This window comes from Rhynchophorus ferrugineus, unplaced genomic scaffold, assembly GCF_030347505.1.
Source record: "Rhynchophorus ferrugineus isolate W39M unplaced genomic scaffold, kcgeb_rfMv2 rfM3, whole genome shotgun sequence".
Lineage (NCBI taxonomy): Eukaryota > Metazoa > Arthropoda > Insecta > Coleoptera > Curculionidae > Rhynchophorus > Rhynchophorus ferrugineus.
Genome location: NW_027472582.1, coordinates 4,089,348 through 4,104,255, shown reverse-complemented (window position 1 = coordinate 4,104,255; position 14,908 = coordinate 4,089,348). Strand labels below are relative to the sequence as shown.

The 14,908-nt window shown below is 31.3% G+C and overlaps 1 protein-coding gene across 8 annotated transcripts in view; it reads left to right on the top strand.

Moving 5' to 3' along the window:
• Positions 1-14,908, top strand: part of LOC143193740 (facilitated trehalose transporter Tret1-2 homolog) — a 67,827-nt gene that overhangs the window by 51,358 nt on the left and 1,561 nt on the right. For all 8 annotated transcript variants that reach the window (XM_076400087.1, XM_076400083.1, XM_076400084.1 and 5 more), the window contains 6 exons: positions 4,995-5,124; positions 5,961-6,111; positions 10,002-10,187; positions 11,395-11,493; positions 12,076-12,281; positions 12,343-12,561. In XM_076400087.1, the coding sequence (XP_076256202.1) occupies positions 4,995-5,124; positions 5,961-6,111; positions 10,002-10,187; positions 11,395-11,493; positions 12,076-12,281; positions 12,343-12,561 (991 nt within the window). The remainder of the gene's footprint in view (positions 1-4,994; positions 5,125-5,960; positions 6,112-10,001; positions 10,188-11,394; positions 11,494-12,075; positions 12,282-12,342; positions 12,562-14,908) is intronic.

Here is a 14,908-nt window from a genome sequence, read left to right as displayed (position 1 = left end):
CTAAAGCATAAAATAAGGTTACCAAATCACAGCAATATAGAAACATTACATCTAGTGGGTAACACGCAGCAAATTAGAAGGTGAAAGTGAATAAAACCACATGAATATGTAGAGTGTATATGTGTTAGTTGTAACTTTAACTTAAATAATCTAATATAATGTTAATTTGAGAAATATACTGACGTATTTATTCTGCTCTCATCTTGCTCGTGTATTGATATAAGTGCAACAAAACAATAGTAACAAATTAGCTTTATTAGAATAATTCAATTAACATTTTATTAAGCATATCTAATGTAATAAGTAATAAAAAATGGTTGAAATATATATTCATTTTTGCATTATAATAAACAAACTTTGGAGCCGTCATATATATAATAAATTAGATCATTATAACAATAATTCTCAATAAGCTCCAAGACAACTCATTCACACAAAATTCTTAAAATTAGTAAATTCTCGTTGATATTGATATATCATTAAATATATAAAACACTTTAGCATAATTACTTAATAGCTTGGGGCTATGTTAAAACATATTTTAAAATTGCCAAGTCAGCAATAATGAATAGTAATATTTAAATAATTGTATCTATAAATATTTCTATGAAATGTTGACGGTATAAAAATTTGCATTGTAAATTTTTTTATCAGATGAGATATTCAAAATACGTACCAGGCTTGTTGGAAATATATATATATTCAAAGACAGCCATCATCTATTATGTAACTATACCACTGAATTATTTTATTCATCAATAAACAACCAATGAATGGATATTTAAAACCAGAACAACCGCAAATATATTTTCGAAGAAACAGTACTAGTAATACCGGGTGTGTTGGTTGCTTTTTCGGAAAAGATAATAGTCGGATGGAATCAAGTCTGGACAATAAGGCGGGTGCTATAAAACCTCCCACCCAAGTGATTCATGTTATCATGCTTCAAGATAACATTATCATATTTGAGCATATTGTTGAGATTCTTAGATCAATGCGCTGTTAAAACTGACATTTCTTGTCGGTGGCGAGCAGTATTAACTACCAGGTATACCGAAGAGTCAGACTCTTGGTTTAATTATGCAATCTTATGGTTTGACACCTATGTGATTTTATTCTACTAATATCAAGCTTCAAAGCTATATAAGTAATATTTTGCGAACGTAACATCATAGATTTATATCTCTTTAAAAAACATATCTTGATTAATAAAATGTCGTGCCTGAAAACGTACATTTGTGGCACGCATACTTTTTTTTATTTAATCAAAAGAACGAAGCTGTTAAAAGTTATCGTTTGCTGGTAGAAACTTACGCTGAGCATATTCTAACCTTAAAAAGATGCTAGGCATGATTTCAAAAATCCGAAAGTGGTGATTTCGATGTGCAAAACAGAGAATATTTTGGTAGATAGAAAAAGCTTGAAGATGCACTGCAACAATTATTGGATGAAGATGCAATCCAAGCTCAAAAATTCATAAAACTCAACAATTATTAGCGACCGATTATGAGGAATGGGAAAAATCCAAGTGATGTGAAGATAGGTGCCACATTAATTGAAAAACCGTCTGTGAAATGCTGCTTTATTGGTATGATCGGAAGTCATTTCTTCATCGAATAGTGACAGATGATCAAAAGTTTGGTGTCACTAGAGTGGCGTGGTATGTTACAAACCGTGGAACCCTGGTGCAGCATATAACAGTGGATATCGACAAGGAATGATTAATTTGAACCATGCTTTGACTGAAAAAACTCATTTCTTTCAAAAAGCATTAATAATGCGCCCTCACCAAATGCAAAACTGATCAAAGAAGCATTGAAAGCACTTAGATGGGACATATTATAGCACCCGCCGTACTCTCCAGAGATTGCCCCGTCTGACTATCAACCTTTGGCCACTATAGGACAGGCGCTCGCAGAGCAGCACTCTGCTAATTTCAAAGAAGTTAAAAAATAGCTCGATGAATGATTTTGCTTAAAGCCGAAACAGTTTTTCTTTGGAATAGTATCCATAAATTGTCTAAAAGATATACAAATAGCCAATACTTTGAATAAATAAATTTTCCCTATTTCATGAAAATTATGTTGTTTTCCTTTTAGGAGAAAAACGGTATATCTCTAGGTTTCAGTAGTTCAATGCCAGGCAATGGCTTTTCTATTCCTATGACAGCCAGCTATTGAATTCCATCGCTTATCATCATTCAGAAATTGCGACTCGACTCACAATCTCAACTTCTCTGTCAATTCTGTTCGAGTTTATATTGAGATTTCATCCAAGAACTCCTGCAGTTCCACATCTTCGAACGTTTTGGCCTACCAGGACCTTCTTTATCTGCAACTTTGAACGTTATTTTCCGTAAAGATATGAAAAATCATTGAATTTAATAGTTACTTTAGATTGTTCAACAGTTGTTTATATTGGCATTTCGCATTCTCATCAACAGATGTCGCAGATTCAAATACATGCGATTGAATGAATCAAATACAATTAATTATTTGAAAGAAAAAATATCGATTAGTAAAAAACATTAAATAGTTATAAATCTGTCCGTTAAATAATATTTAATAAAAAATATAATTAAACAATAATCGTAAGTAGTAGTGTTAAAGTTTCCTGTTGACTCCCTCAGCGATAGAGAAGAATCATAAAAAGAACATAACCTCTCAGCCACCGCGTAAACAAGTCCATAAAGTCTCATTACGTCACCGGGAGAATAAAATTTCTTAAATAGGAGACGACTACCGAGAATGTACGGTGTTCGTTGCTGAAACCGTTTTATTGCTATTTATTCGTCTTTGTATTGTTTAATAGCAATAACTAATGATTTTTATTGCTTAAAAATTTACTGCCACATAAAATTATATTAGTTTTTTCTTTATAATAATCTCTTATTCCATAAGTTACGAAATTATGTAGAAATTTTTTTATTTGAATCATTGGCTTTCGGATTGGATTGGTTTTTTGGCTGGAACTAGCATCTTCAGGGCAAAAAATCTTAAATAATACCAAGCAATCTGTTTCTAATAACAAAACACTACCTTCCGTCCTTATAGCTCATATCATAATCAACATATTCATGAAACATCTTTAAAAAAAAACAAGCTTTAAATATGCGGACGACACCTTTATATCAAGAGATCGAATTCACCGTTGAGACTGGGAATAATGTCTTTCCTTCTAAGTTTCTTGTTTTGTACATTTTGGTTAGACTAAGAGACTATGGTCAACTAGGAGATTATTACTCGAAAAGATTAGGGGCCCTATCTTAGGCAGCAGAACTTCAGTATCAGAGCTTCAACCCTGATGAAGCAATCTGAGTTTAAAGTTTATCGATTTATTAGCAATTTCAACGGTGATTTGGAAAGAATTGACAAAATATGTTAAAAGAAAAATTAAAAAGAGAAGCCACAATATTCAACAGGTCAAGCAGTGTGGAGATGCGGGAGAGAAAACAAGGTTGTAAATGAAATACAATTTATTTTCTCTCTTCCTTGAGTATTAAGTTATTTAAGTAATAATAAAGAATACGTACATATATATATATATATATATATATATATATATATATATATATATATATATTTATATATATACATTTAAAAGATATTAATTAATACGTCATGGGAACAGTATTATGATTCAAATCGCATATCCTTACTATTAACGAAAAGTATAGATTGGCTAATGTAGACAGGAACTCTATGTTCTCAATAATACTTAAATAGTACTTAAATTCTTTCTTCTTTATTCAATATTCAAGAGTTTTATATATATATATATATATATATATATATATATATATATATATATATATATATATATATATATATATATTCAATACTTTATTCTTCTCATTTTCAATAACCCTCTTTTCCTCGTTGTTCATGCAAATTACTGTCAGACTGTCTGCTCGTTGTGTATGCACAGTGTTTTATCGCTGAAGCTCCTGCCTCAGGTTCTTGGTGGTGATGGACAAGGCTGGTCCAAGAAACCCTTTTCTGTACCCCGATTGGCTGAAAATATCTGGGTGGAAAACATCCTTCCCGCTAGGAACTGCTCACGCTGATAAAACATGTGCGTTTCGGACTCTTAAGGAAATCCCAAAATTCCATGATTTCAGGTCTTCTTGATATTTATGGTTAGGCGCCATAAAGAGTCTTCTACCAGGTCTAACATCCCACACGTTTCGTCTAGCCTCGGTACGTAAACCCTCTTTATCCTAAACACTGGACAACGAGCCGATGGGAATCATCCTTGTTGAACACGTCTGTTCTGTTTATTTGGTATATTTTTGCCTGTCTATATTTAGCAGACGTTCAATATACCGCGCGAACATTACGTTTTTGATCAGGTCATAATTCTTTTCTATATCATAAATATTAAAAACTTCAGTTAAAAGATCTAATCTCTCTCTAACAATTGATCCGAGAGAATTCTACAATTAGCGTAACTTATATTTTACAGGGCTGTCCCAACCATTCATAATGAATTTACATCTCAACATACTGCCCGCCTTGAACCATTAGGTTCAAAATAATAACAATACTATTCCCAATCTTAACTACACAGTTTTTGCCAAACTTAATGAACAATTACGTCGCGACAAACAGATTATCATTTTTTATCGCCATTGCGAATAATGGGCTACCAGATAGCTCTTTAACAGGAAGATATACAAAGACCATACGCTTTTCAGAGAAATTTACAACATACAAAAATGTTACTCATCTTGCAGCTCTTAGTATAACTTGTATTACCCTATTTCTTCATCTGTTTTTGTTTTTTTTTATATATCCTAACTCAATTTTTAATTTATACCCAAAAACCTTTTAGTCCATTTAGATTACTAACTACTTTTTAACATTAAGAATCTCACAATATACTTAAGTGATAATAGGCGAAATAACAAAAAGCTTGTTCAAAACATTAAAAATACTATCTAGCTAAGGAAAATTTATAGGAAGCTTTAATTCAACATTTTTCCTCTTTTTTAGCATCGAGGAAGCTGCAAGAGCTACCTTAGAAGAAGAAGAACGTCAAGGAGGTGAACTTGCCGAAATTATTGTCAGTGTTCGATCACTCACTAGATATGAAGGCAGAAATCTTAAATCAATGGGGCCCCAAGTAAGTAAAACGAATCAAAATTATTTTACCAGAAAAATACATTAAAATATTTTAAGACATTTTATTCTCTTTTTATATATTTTTTAATTTTATTCTATTTAACTGGAGAACAATGTTTTTATTGATATTATTTTTTAAATTAGCGAAAATAACCTGTTATACGAATCGAAAATACATGAAATTTAGGTTTGAAATGTTATTACTAAAACATTAACTACGGAATACTAAGCTAAATATTTCCATTCGCTAAGAAAGTTTGAAGACCGACTACTGTAGATACCTGAGGACAAACACACTTATAAAGCTGAAACCCATCATATTATTAGCCAAATACCAAATAGTTTGGTTTATTTATATGGAAACTATTTATGTTAATACACATACATCCTCAATGATAACACAATCCCAAAATATAAAAGACAAACCCCGTCAGTAAAATTGAAAATAGTTTTAAATTTGGCTGTAAATACATGTTAAATGTTGATTGTGATTATTTGTTCGAATATAATAAATGAATTTTCTTGTTTTCGTTCACTCTGTGCTTTTTTTTTTTTCTAAAATTAATATTAATTTCTCTACCTCTGGGAATCCGATAAAAACTATTAAAAAGGAAATGTTGCATATGTTAATTGCAGGAAATCCATATCCCGAAAATTCTTTCTTCAAACTTGAGCATACAAACTGTTTAAAAATACACATTTTAAATTCCAAACGAGTTGTCTAAGCACGTTTTAATATCTATTGAAGAGCGACCTAGTAAAAATGCGCCAGCGAGTAATATTATAGAATAAAAAAGTGGCAAACAATTTATATAAACAATAATTGTTTTCTTCCAGATTATGGGAGCAGCTATTGCTGCCTCCTACCATTTCGTCGTGGGGATTAGTTTAGCTTATTCGGCCATATTGATTCCCCATCTTGATACAAATTTTACAAATGCAACTAGTGATGATATTATAGCCACCAAGACTGAAACATCATGGATAGGTAAGTCCTAATACATACTTCCTTTTAGTTTTAATCCATTTATTTTATAACCTTGCACATTTCTCTTGCTTCTTATGCCTTTCTGCATAAAAACTTTGATTGAATAACTTTTTCTTTATTATTTGGTTTGAAAAACCTTGTATATAATCTGAGAACTTCAGTAAATATTTTACAGTTATCTAGTTTATTAAATCCATCTCTCAAATGAAACTTCTGGTGACTGTCGAACTGATTTACATCCGCCAATAAGCTAAGTATTAAAATAGTTCATTGAGCAATTATTGTTTTGATTTATCATATTAATATTATTTCTAATTGACCAAATTTCTGTTACACACAGTTAATTCAAGAGATTGTGAGAAAAAGACTATTGACTATTTAATTAATTTTAAGTTTGTAGCTAAGCCATCGATAATGTTAGCTTCATCGTTATTATCCAATAAAATTCTAGTTTTAATTTAATAGAATGAATAGTTTAATGCTGACTAAAATAATTACGTTTATGCTTAAAACAATTATCTCGTCAAAGATGAAAGATAAAAACTAATAACAGCGTTTTGACATGCATATAGTTGGAGAAATATCTTCACGACATAACATATCTTCTCTTATTTATTCCCTTAAAATTATTTCATAGTCTTCGTTACATTCTATGTCGATGAATACAGCCGAATTAACGAATTAAAATTATCTAGATACGAAACTTATTAAATAATGTATTATAATACTGAACTTTTACAAGATATACCACTTTTTGCAGATATTGTTCTCAATATGTTCATTTTAAATGATTAATTCTTTGAGATAAAGAATTCGAAAAACTTAAAATATTGTTGAAGTAGTTAATGTTTAGTAGCGTAAGAAAGTGATTAATATTGTCGGAAATGTAAAAGGCAACAGCAAGAAAGCTCCATCCTTCTTGTATTACTTATTGTATTCTTACTTGTAAAAACTTTTTAAAACTTTACTTTAAAAAAACACCATTTGCATATATTTTAGAGAATATCTGTATTTTCCTATAACCATATTTCATATTTGTTATACCAAGTCAATATATAAAATGACTGAGAAAGCTCTAACTCTGTATATCTAGAGATACAGAATCCTTTTTCACAAAAGTGTTAAACGAAATTGAATACGAAATCAGATTTCAAAAAAAAACAAGCACAATATATGCATCGGTATTGATTTTCAGGAAAACTTCGTACCGTTTTCTTTAGTAAAATTTAACTGGCTTTCTTATTATATGAAAATGAAATTGTTTGAAAAAGAAATGCTTCATTATTATGGACAATATTTTGCCCATCGTAGAAGGACTGGAGTTTCGGGTTCAAAAATTTAATCTATTGTTTCAAACAGGTATTAACGAAAACATTTTTTTTGGCCTGAAACCGGGAAGGGGAATCCTGTTACGGATACCTGGTCGGGGAGACCCGCAGGAATAAGCGAGTTGAACTGGTTATGTGGAGACTGCCTCTGAGCTACCCACTAAACCCCACCCTATCAGTTGATTCAATGACCCTAACTGATACTTCTTACTGTTAGTAAGGAGGGTGCCCGTAACCGGTAACACTGTTAAGAGGTACAAGGGCCAGACGTCGTTATCGCACCACGCAACTTGCGGTACATGGCTTGCCCGAGAATGTCGAGACAATTTGGAGTTAGACGGGATAGTGTCGGCTGGGACATTATAAGGCCACGAAGAGTCTAATGAGTTATTGGCCTAAAATATCGGCTAGCTCGGTAATACATCTATTGTCCGAGAGACGAAGAGTGGAGAAATATCTCGAGTAGAGCTTAGGTATAAAATCGTGAATTTAGTGGACGTTTGTTTCTCTATGAATTTGATTGTTCCTGTCGAACCAGGGTGCATTGATTATTATTCTGAGATCAGGAGAGATTGTAATAAGAGAGGAAGCCTGCTGGCCCTATAGATACCTACACCTAACCATCTAAACTTGCGATCGAAGACAACACCGAGATAGGTGGCTTCTTCTGACCATGGGATTTCGGCATTCTCGATTTTAAGACGCGAAATGCTCGGTGCGAAACTCTTCTTGTGGAAGAGGATGGCCTGGGTTTTCTGTGGGTTGACCTGCAACCTCCAGAAAAGTAATCACTGGACCGTCTCATCGAGTGTTTGTTGGAGTCTGCTTTAGATGTGCGGTGCTACTCTTGAAGAAGCCAAGTATGCAGTGTCGTTTGCGTAAAAAGCTGCCAACAACTTGTAGTCTCCTAGGCATATCTGAAAGAAAAACATTAAATAAAGCGGGTCAGCGGGGAGCCTTGTGGAACTCCAACGTCGATGGTTTTTTCCGGCTAGAGAGAATATCTTCAATCTTCACCTGGAGCGATTATCCTGACAGAAATGATCTGATAAGAGCTGTTAGGTCATCGGGTAGACCTAATCAGATGCATTTCGCCAGTAAGCCTAGTATTAATCAAAGAGCACTGTCTGCACTATACTCTGGATATATCAAAACTTCTCAACTCAGCTCTCAAAATGTTTGACAGCTTAACAAATGTGTGGCAAAGCTTTGCCCTAATTGACGACAAACTTCTATTATTCACAATTATTTCGACAACCAGCTTTCTGTAAATGATATAAATCAATATTGATATTTATTATGCGGCAATCTCGATAGATTTCTTCAAGAATGCCATGAGCTTTTCCACCTTTGGACAATGATACTGTGAAATTTTACTCGAACGAAATCAAAAAAAACTTGATCAAGTCTTAAAATAACGCTTGAAGTGTTACGTTTAAGTATTTGGTATTGATAAATTATGACATTGACATTGAATTGACACAATCAGGAGAACACTAATTGAACTATTAGGTACTTGTATATATTTTAATCAGCGATATACTGGTGAACATGCAAAGTATTAGTGTAAAGAACTGTTAAATTCGATGGTTTCTACATTTGTAGATAAAAAATAACAGTTTTCTATTTATTGTTGTTGAGTTATTCAGTGTATACATATCGTATCAACTTTTCTCAACGAAGTCCTTTTTCAAGCAAAGAAATGATGCTTTAAAGCACTTAGTATTGTATAACCTAGAACTATTACTAGTTCTTTAATCTATTCAATATTGTTAATTGATCATAGGTAAAACATAGTTAATATTTAGTTTCGTTAAATATCTCGAACCACATTCATTTTTCAAGGATTCAAAAACGCACAAATCTAGAAGCAAATGTACCTAAAACTGCATTTAATTTAATTTTGATGTTTATATATCTTAGGAGTAAATATAAGCCTTTTTCATTCTTCTAATGAATAAGAATTTCTCCACCGACAATACAATTTTCAAATAATTTCATGAATGTAATTCTTAGAATATAGACTTATTGAAAAACCATCGTATGTTTTTTCTAGCGTTACTGAAAGTATATTACTCTGAATTTCATCATAAATATTACGGTGTGTACTACAGTAGTAAATTTAATATTGTTTCTTTAATAACTTTGTTATAATACTTTTATGTTACTCATTTTACTCAATCTAATCTTAACAAATTTCATTTTATTTCATAACTCATACATTTATATATATTATTTTTTATAACATGAAATATCAAATAACTTTTACCGAATATACCTATGCCTGCAACTTTAAATTCCATGAAATATTATATTGAAATAGATTTCGGTTTCTGATTGGACATTGTAGAATATCATAAATATGAATATATACCAGAGCTTTCTAATTCGTATTATTGAGTTATTGAGTGTATATATATTGTGCCAGTTTATCTCAGTAAAAGCCTTTTTATAGGTTAAGGAAATGGCCAGAGTATATTCAAACTGTTAATATTATCTCAACTATAACCATTAATAGTTATTTATCCTATTCAATGTTCTTGTTTGTTTCCCCTTTTTCAGCCAGTGCAATCGTAATAGTAGCACCAATAGGAGGCATTACTGGAGGTTTCTTAATGGACGGTGTTGGAAGACTGAACACGTTAAAATTGGCCGCTATACCCAGTATTATAGGCTGGAGCACGATAGCCCTAGCCTCTAACGTTCCCATGCTTATTATCGGGAGGGTGTTAACAGGATTAGCCACATGTAAGTTAAAACCATTTCGTTACTCTTATATTTACTACAGGAATAAAAGTCGGACGAATTGGGAGAAAGTTTTTCGTTCTGTTAAAGTTAAACTGTCCCGTCGCTTAGTCGTCAGGCACTGTAGCGTGTCTGATAACAATTCCGAAATAGCTTTATAATCATAGTAATTGTTTAGAGTAGTTATATCTATATTTAACCGGTTTTAGCTATAAATTTAAATAATACTGATTCAAAGTTGTCTTTAGTCTTTACGAAAAATCAATAGTTATTCGTATTAAATCAAACGATACGGCCGCCAATATATTTGCAAAAAGGGAACCCTCAATTTTACTTAGTTGCCAAAATAGTATTTGGCGTTTGAATTAACATGTACTGATTTATAAAAAATGCAGCACATATTGGAGAAGTATCTGATGAAAGACTGAATAATTAACAATTTAATAACTGTGTTATTAAAAAGCAGAAAATAGTTTAAAAATTGGTATTTTTGATTTTTGAACGAGTTTGATGAAGAATTGGAGGAATTAATAGTGGCCTACTTATGCTACAATTGACGTGCAATGTTTTGGTAATACATGTCATTAATTTCAACTAAAATAAACTATTTTTATAAAAAAAGCAACAAATTTATTTTATAAAATATACGTCTTTTAATTATTATACCCATTATTTTGTTATAGTCTGAATTAATAGAATACGTCATCATATGAATTTTAAAATCAACCAAACCCATACTTGTTCTTTTTAAAATTAATTCAAAAAGTTGATTTTGTTTACTAAGTTATGTGTTAATTAAGATGGAATTATAAAAAATAAAAAAATACAAAATTTTAGTTTTAAATGAGATAAAAAGTATTGTGAAAAACTAATTATTGCTCTAAGATTTTCTTCTGAAATCCAGTTAGATCATATCTTCTACTAAAAAGCCACAGATTAATATAAAGAACCAGAGACTATAAGAATTGATATGAGTGTCCTATAGTGTTTTTTCTAACAATTAAAAATGTGTAATATATTAAGTATATATTAAAGAATACAAGTAAGTATATGCTGTAGCAATATATGGTTTCTTATATGTTCTATAAAGCTTGGGCGCTTACTTAAAGAAAAATATTAGTATACTTAACATATTCTGTTTTTTGTTTTCAATTTTTATATAAAGTTTCCAATTTATATTCGTATAAACAGACAATGTTACATATTTCAGCATGGGGCACCAGTCCTGCGATAGTATACATTACTGAAATTGCACGTGTGGACGCCAGGGGATCTTTAATTTCCTTTGGTCCTGCTTATGCATCTTTAGGTAAGTCAACAATTATAGTCTTATATCTTAGACCTTTATTAAGGAGCTATTCCGGAATAGAGTATGCAGCATATTGCACATAAAAATATTTCTTTTTAGCATTCTATATATACACAATAGTGTAATCAAAAAACAGTAATATTTTTTTAACCAATTTAAACGGGTTATTTCCTGGACTGGAATTCATTATCCCTTGGACAAAATATATTCATTATACCGTTTTTATGAGTCATTAAAGCAGCATTTTTCTGAGTTAGATTCCCGGAATTGCCTTTAAAGCCTCATTTGATTCCGATTTAATGTCACAGAAGTTACAGAAGTGACAAAAAAACAATTTATGATTATATAGTTATATATTGAAGGCCAGTATAAAATAGATTCTGCTAATTTTCTATCAGCCACATTAAAAAATGTTTTTCAGAAGATTGTCTCTGGTTTGTTATTGTAACATGCTTAGTCCTCTAAAATAATTGTAACACCCAAAGTTTTTGAAAGCATAGACCAGAATATCGCCATAATATCTAAACAATATTTAAATAAAACAAAATTTGAATGACTTATTTTGTCAATATCAATGTACAGGTATGATGGTAGCCTTCTTGAAAGGATACTTCCTAAGTTGGAGGATAGTCGCTTGGTTATGCATAGCCTACTCGCTCATACCCGTCATTCTAATCCAACTGTTGGTACAGGAGAGTCCCCCATGGCTCGTGTCGAAAGGTCGTAAAGACGAAGCGGCCAAAAGTCTGAACTGGATCCATAAGAATCAACCCCAACCTGATCACCGGGTACGTAAAACTATTTGATATATTCCCGGTTATATTTGCATAATTTCATCAATATTTTCAGCCTGAAACCTTGGCCGAACTCCAACTTAATTTACTACAAAAAGAACACCAGCTCAAAATGGAGGAGCAGAGCAAGAAAGGAAGTGGATTTGCACAAAAAGCAAAGGAATTCCTTAAACCCACCGGTTACAAACCGCTTCTGTTACTGTTCGGGTTGTTCTTCTTCCAACAGTTTTCTGGAATATATATTACTCTGTTTTATTCAATTACATTCTTCAAGGTAACGTTATTTTTTACTTTAGTTCTACCAACAATTATTATCGCCCAATTCTTAATAACAAAAGGATTATTAATTGCTAATTAATCTATTAAACAGGTTTAACGACTAATAGATTTTCATTCCGTTAATAAAAACAATGTTTGTAGATAATGTATAATTCCTTTTAAAGTCTTATTTACTTTTCGAATAAACAAGCTATTTTTAAATATTTCATATTACGAGGGAAATCTTAAGAGAACGTTTTAAAAATACGTTTCTATTATCTTTAACCAACTGACAAGTAAGATTTTTTAGAAGTTTTGATGCGTCTCATGCCTGATTGTTATTTTTGACGTTGGAAATAAAAATATCACTGGGTACTAAATCTGAATGATAACTATCGCCATCGAAACTGCGGTGTTGTGTTTCTATTAATTGTTTTAATGGAAAAGAATTTAACTGTTTTTAATCGCAAAGTTCTCCCCTATACTTTTCTCTTTCCTACTTAACAATATAATATTCTAAACGTTCATTTACATCTAAAACCCTAGTTTCCTTGACATTATAGTTACAATAGATGATATGTTGGTAAACTTAACTAATCAGCGTTTCTTGAACAGCAATCACTTTTGGATAAACTAAAATGTTACCAACCCTAAAGTAGATATACTTAGAACTACATTGAACTAAATTTTAATCTAAGGACTTATTGAGCCACACTCGTATGTTCATATCTCGTTTTACTAAAATAATGTAACTCCGAATATCATCATAAATATTATGGTGTGTAGCTATAATAGATCCCAAAGAAAATGGTAAAGTTAATATTGTTTGTTACAACTTATTATATTAATCTTTATCAATCCAATCTTAGTAAATCTCATTTTATTGACTCATATATTTGTACATATTTTCTCATTTTTATAACGAGAAAGAATACGTAATTTTTGTCAGAAAAACCTTTCAAATTGATTAGTAACATCAATTTTATTTTAAGGTCTTATTTGACTCAAAACTGATAGAAAATCCGTAATAAACTGATAGAAAAAGGATCTCGGTTTTAATTGATTAAAAAATCAAACTTAAATAGATTTGCTTTTTAATTGAACATTGGAGAATATCATAAACGTAAATAAGAATGTATATGAAGGTACCGATGACAGATTTATTCCTCATCTGTTATAGGAATATACCATGATTACAACGTAAATTTGAAGAATAACACTCAGTAATAACATCAGAATATGTGCTGTTCTTCGGATTTACAATTTAAATACCGAGGAAGCATGATAAAGATATATAAAAGAGGGAGATATGACAATATTTCTACAAATATTTTAAACATAATTGCCCACAACAGAGTTTTGAACCCACCGAAAGATTCCTGGATATTGATTAAAACCTTTGACATATAATAAACATTAATATATAACAATAAAAATATTGTTTTAATAAAGAGCTTGCCTTATAAACCTGATGTTAAAAATGGAAGTATCGAACTCACAGTCACTAAAAATGATATAAAATACCTGCAAGTATATTGATTTAGTAGTAATCATACACAGAAGGCCAAGACATTAACATTGATGGAGAGACGATAGTGACAACTCCATTAAATTATAATACATATCCATAGTGAAAGCATAAACATCGAAGTCATCCGAAAATCATCATATGAATTTCGGGAAGTAAGCCCAACATGTGGACATGCCTGTTAGATCCCACTATGACTTGTTTTAATCATTAAATGATGATTATAATACTCTAAACTCCTTGGACGATGTGATATTCTTTGATATAGATATTGAGGCGTATAGCAGAGCCATAAGCAGCAATAAGTAGAATCGGCCAAACAACAGGAGCTTTTGTTTCTCTAATAGGATGCAGGTGGAACAGAGGATATATTACAAAATCTCTTTAGAACGATTCTCTTGTCAATAGTTTTGTATGGTTTTGAGACTTGAACTTTGAACAATTCTTAGGCAAATTCTACATACTTATTAGATATTAAGTAATTCGTTTAAGATGCGACAATGAATGCATCATATACCTCTGTAGTGAAATCGAGCTTTCGTGAAGAAGATACAGCGAACAGCTTTGAAAAATACATGGATCAAGATCATAGAAAGCGATATAGAATATAGGAGGATAACATTGTCCAACTGTGAGGTCCTGCGGCACCAACTGCTGCGTATTGGACAAACAGACACTCCGCTAAAAATATGATTATGATCTTGACGTCGCTACGCAACCGATCAAAATAAAATCAGTTTTGCCCCAAAAATGAATCGAAAGATAATTAGCTAAGATATTGGAGAGTTTAATTCAATATGATATTTATACGTTTCTAATAATAATAAATTTTGAT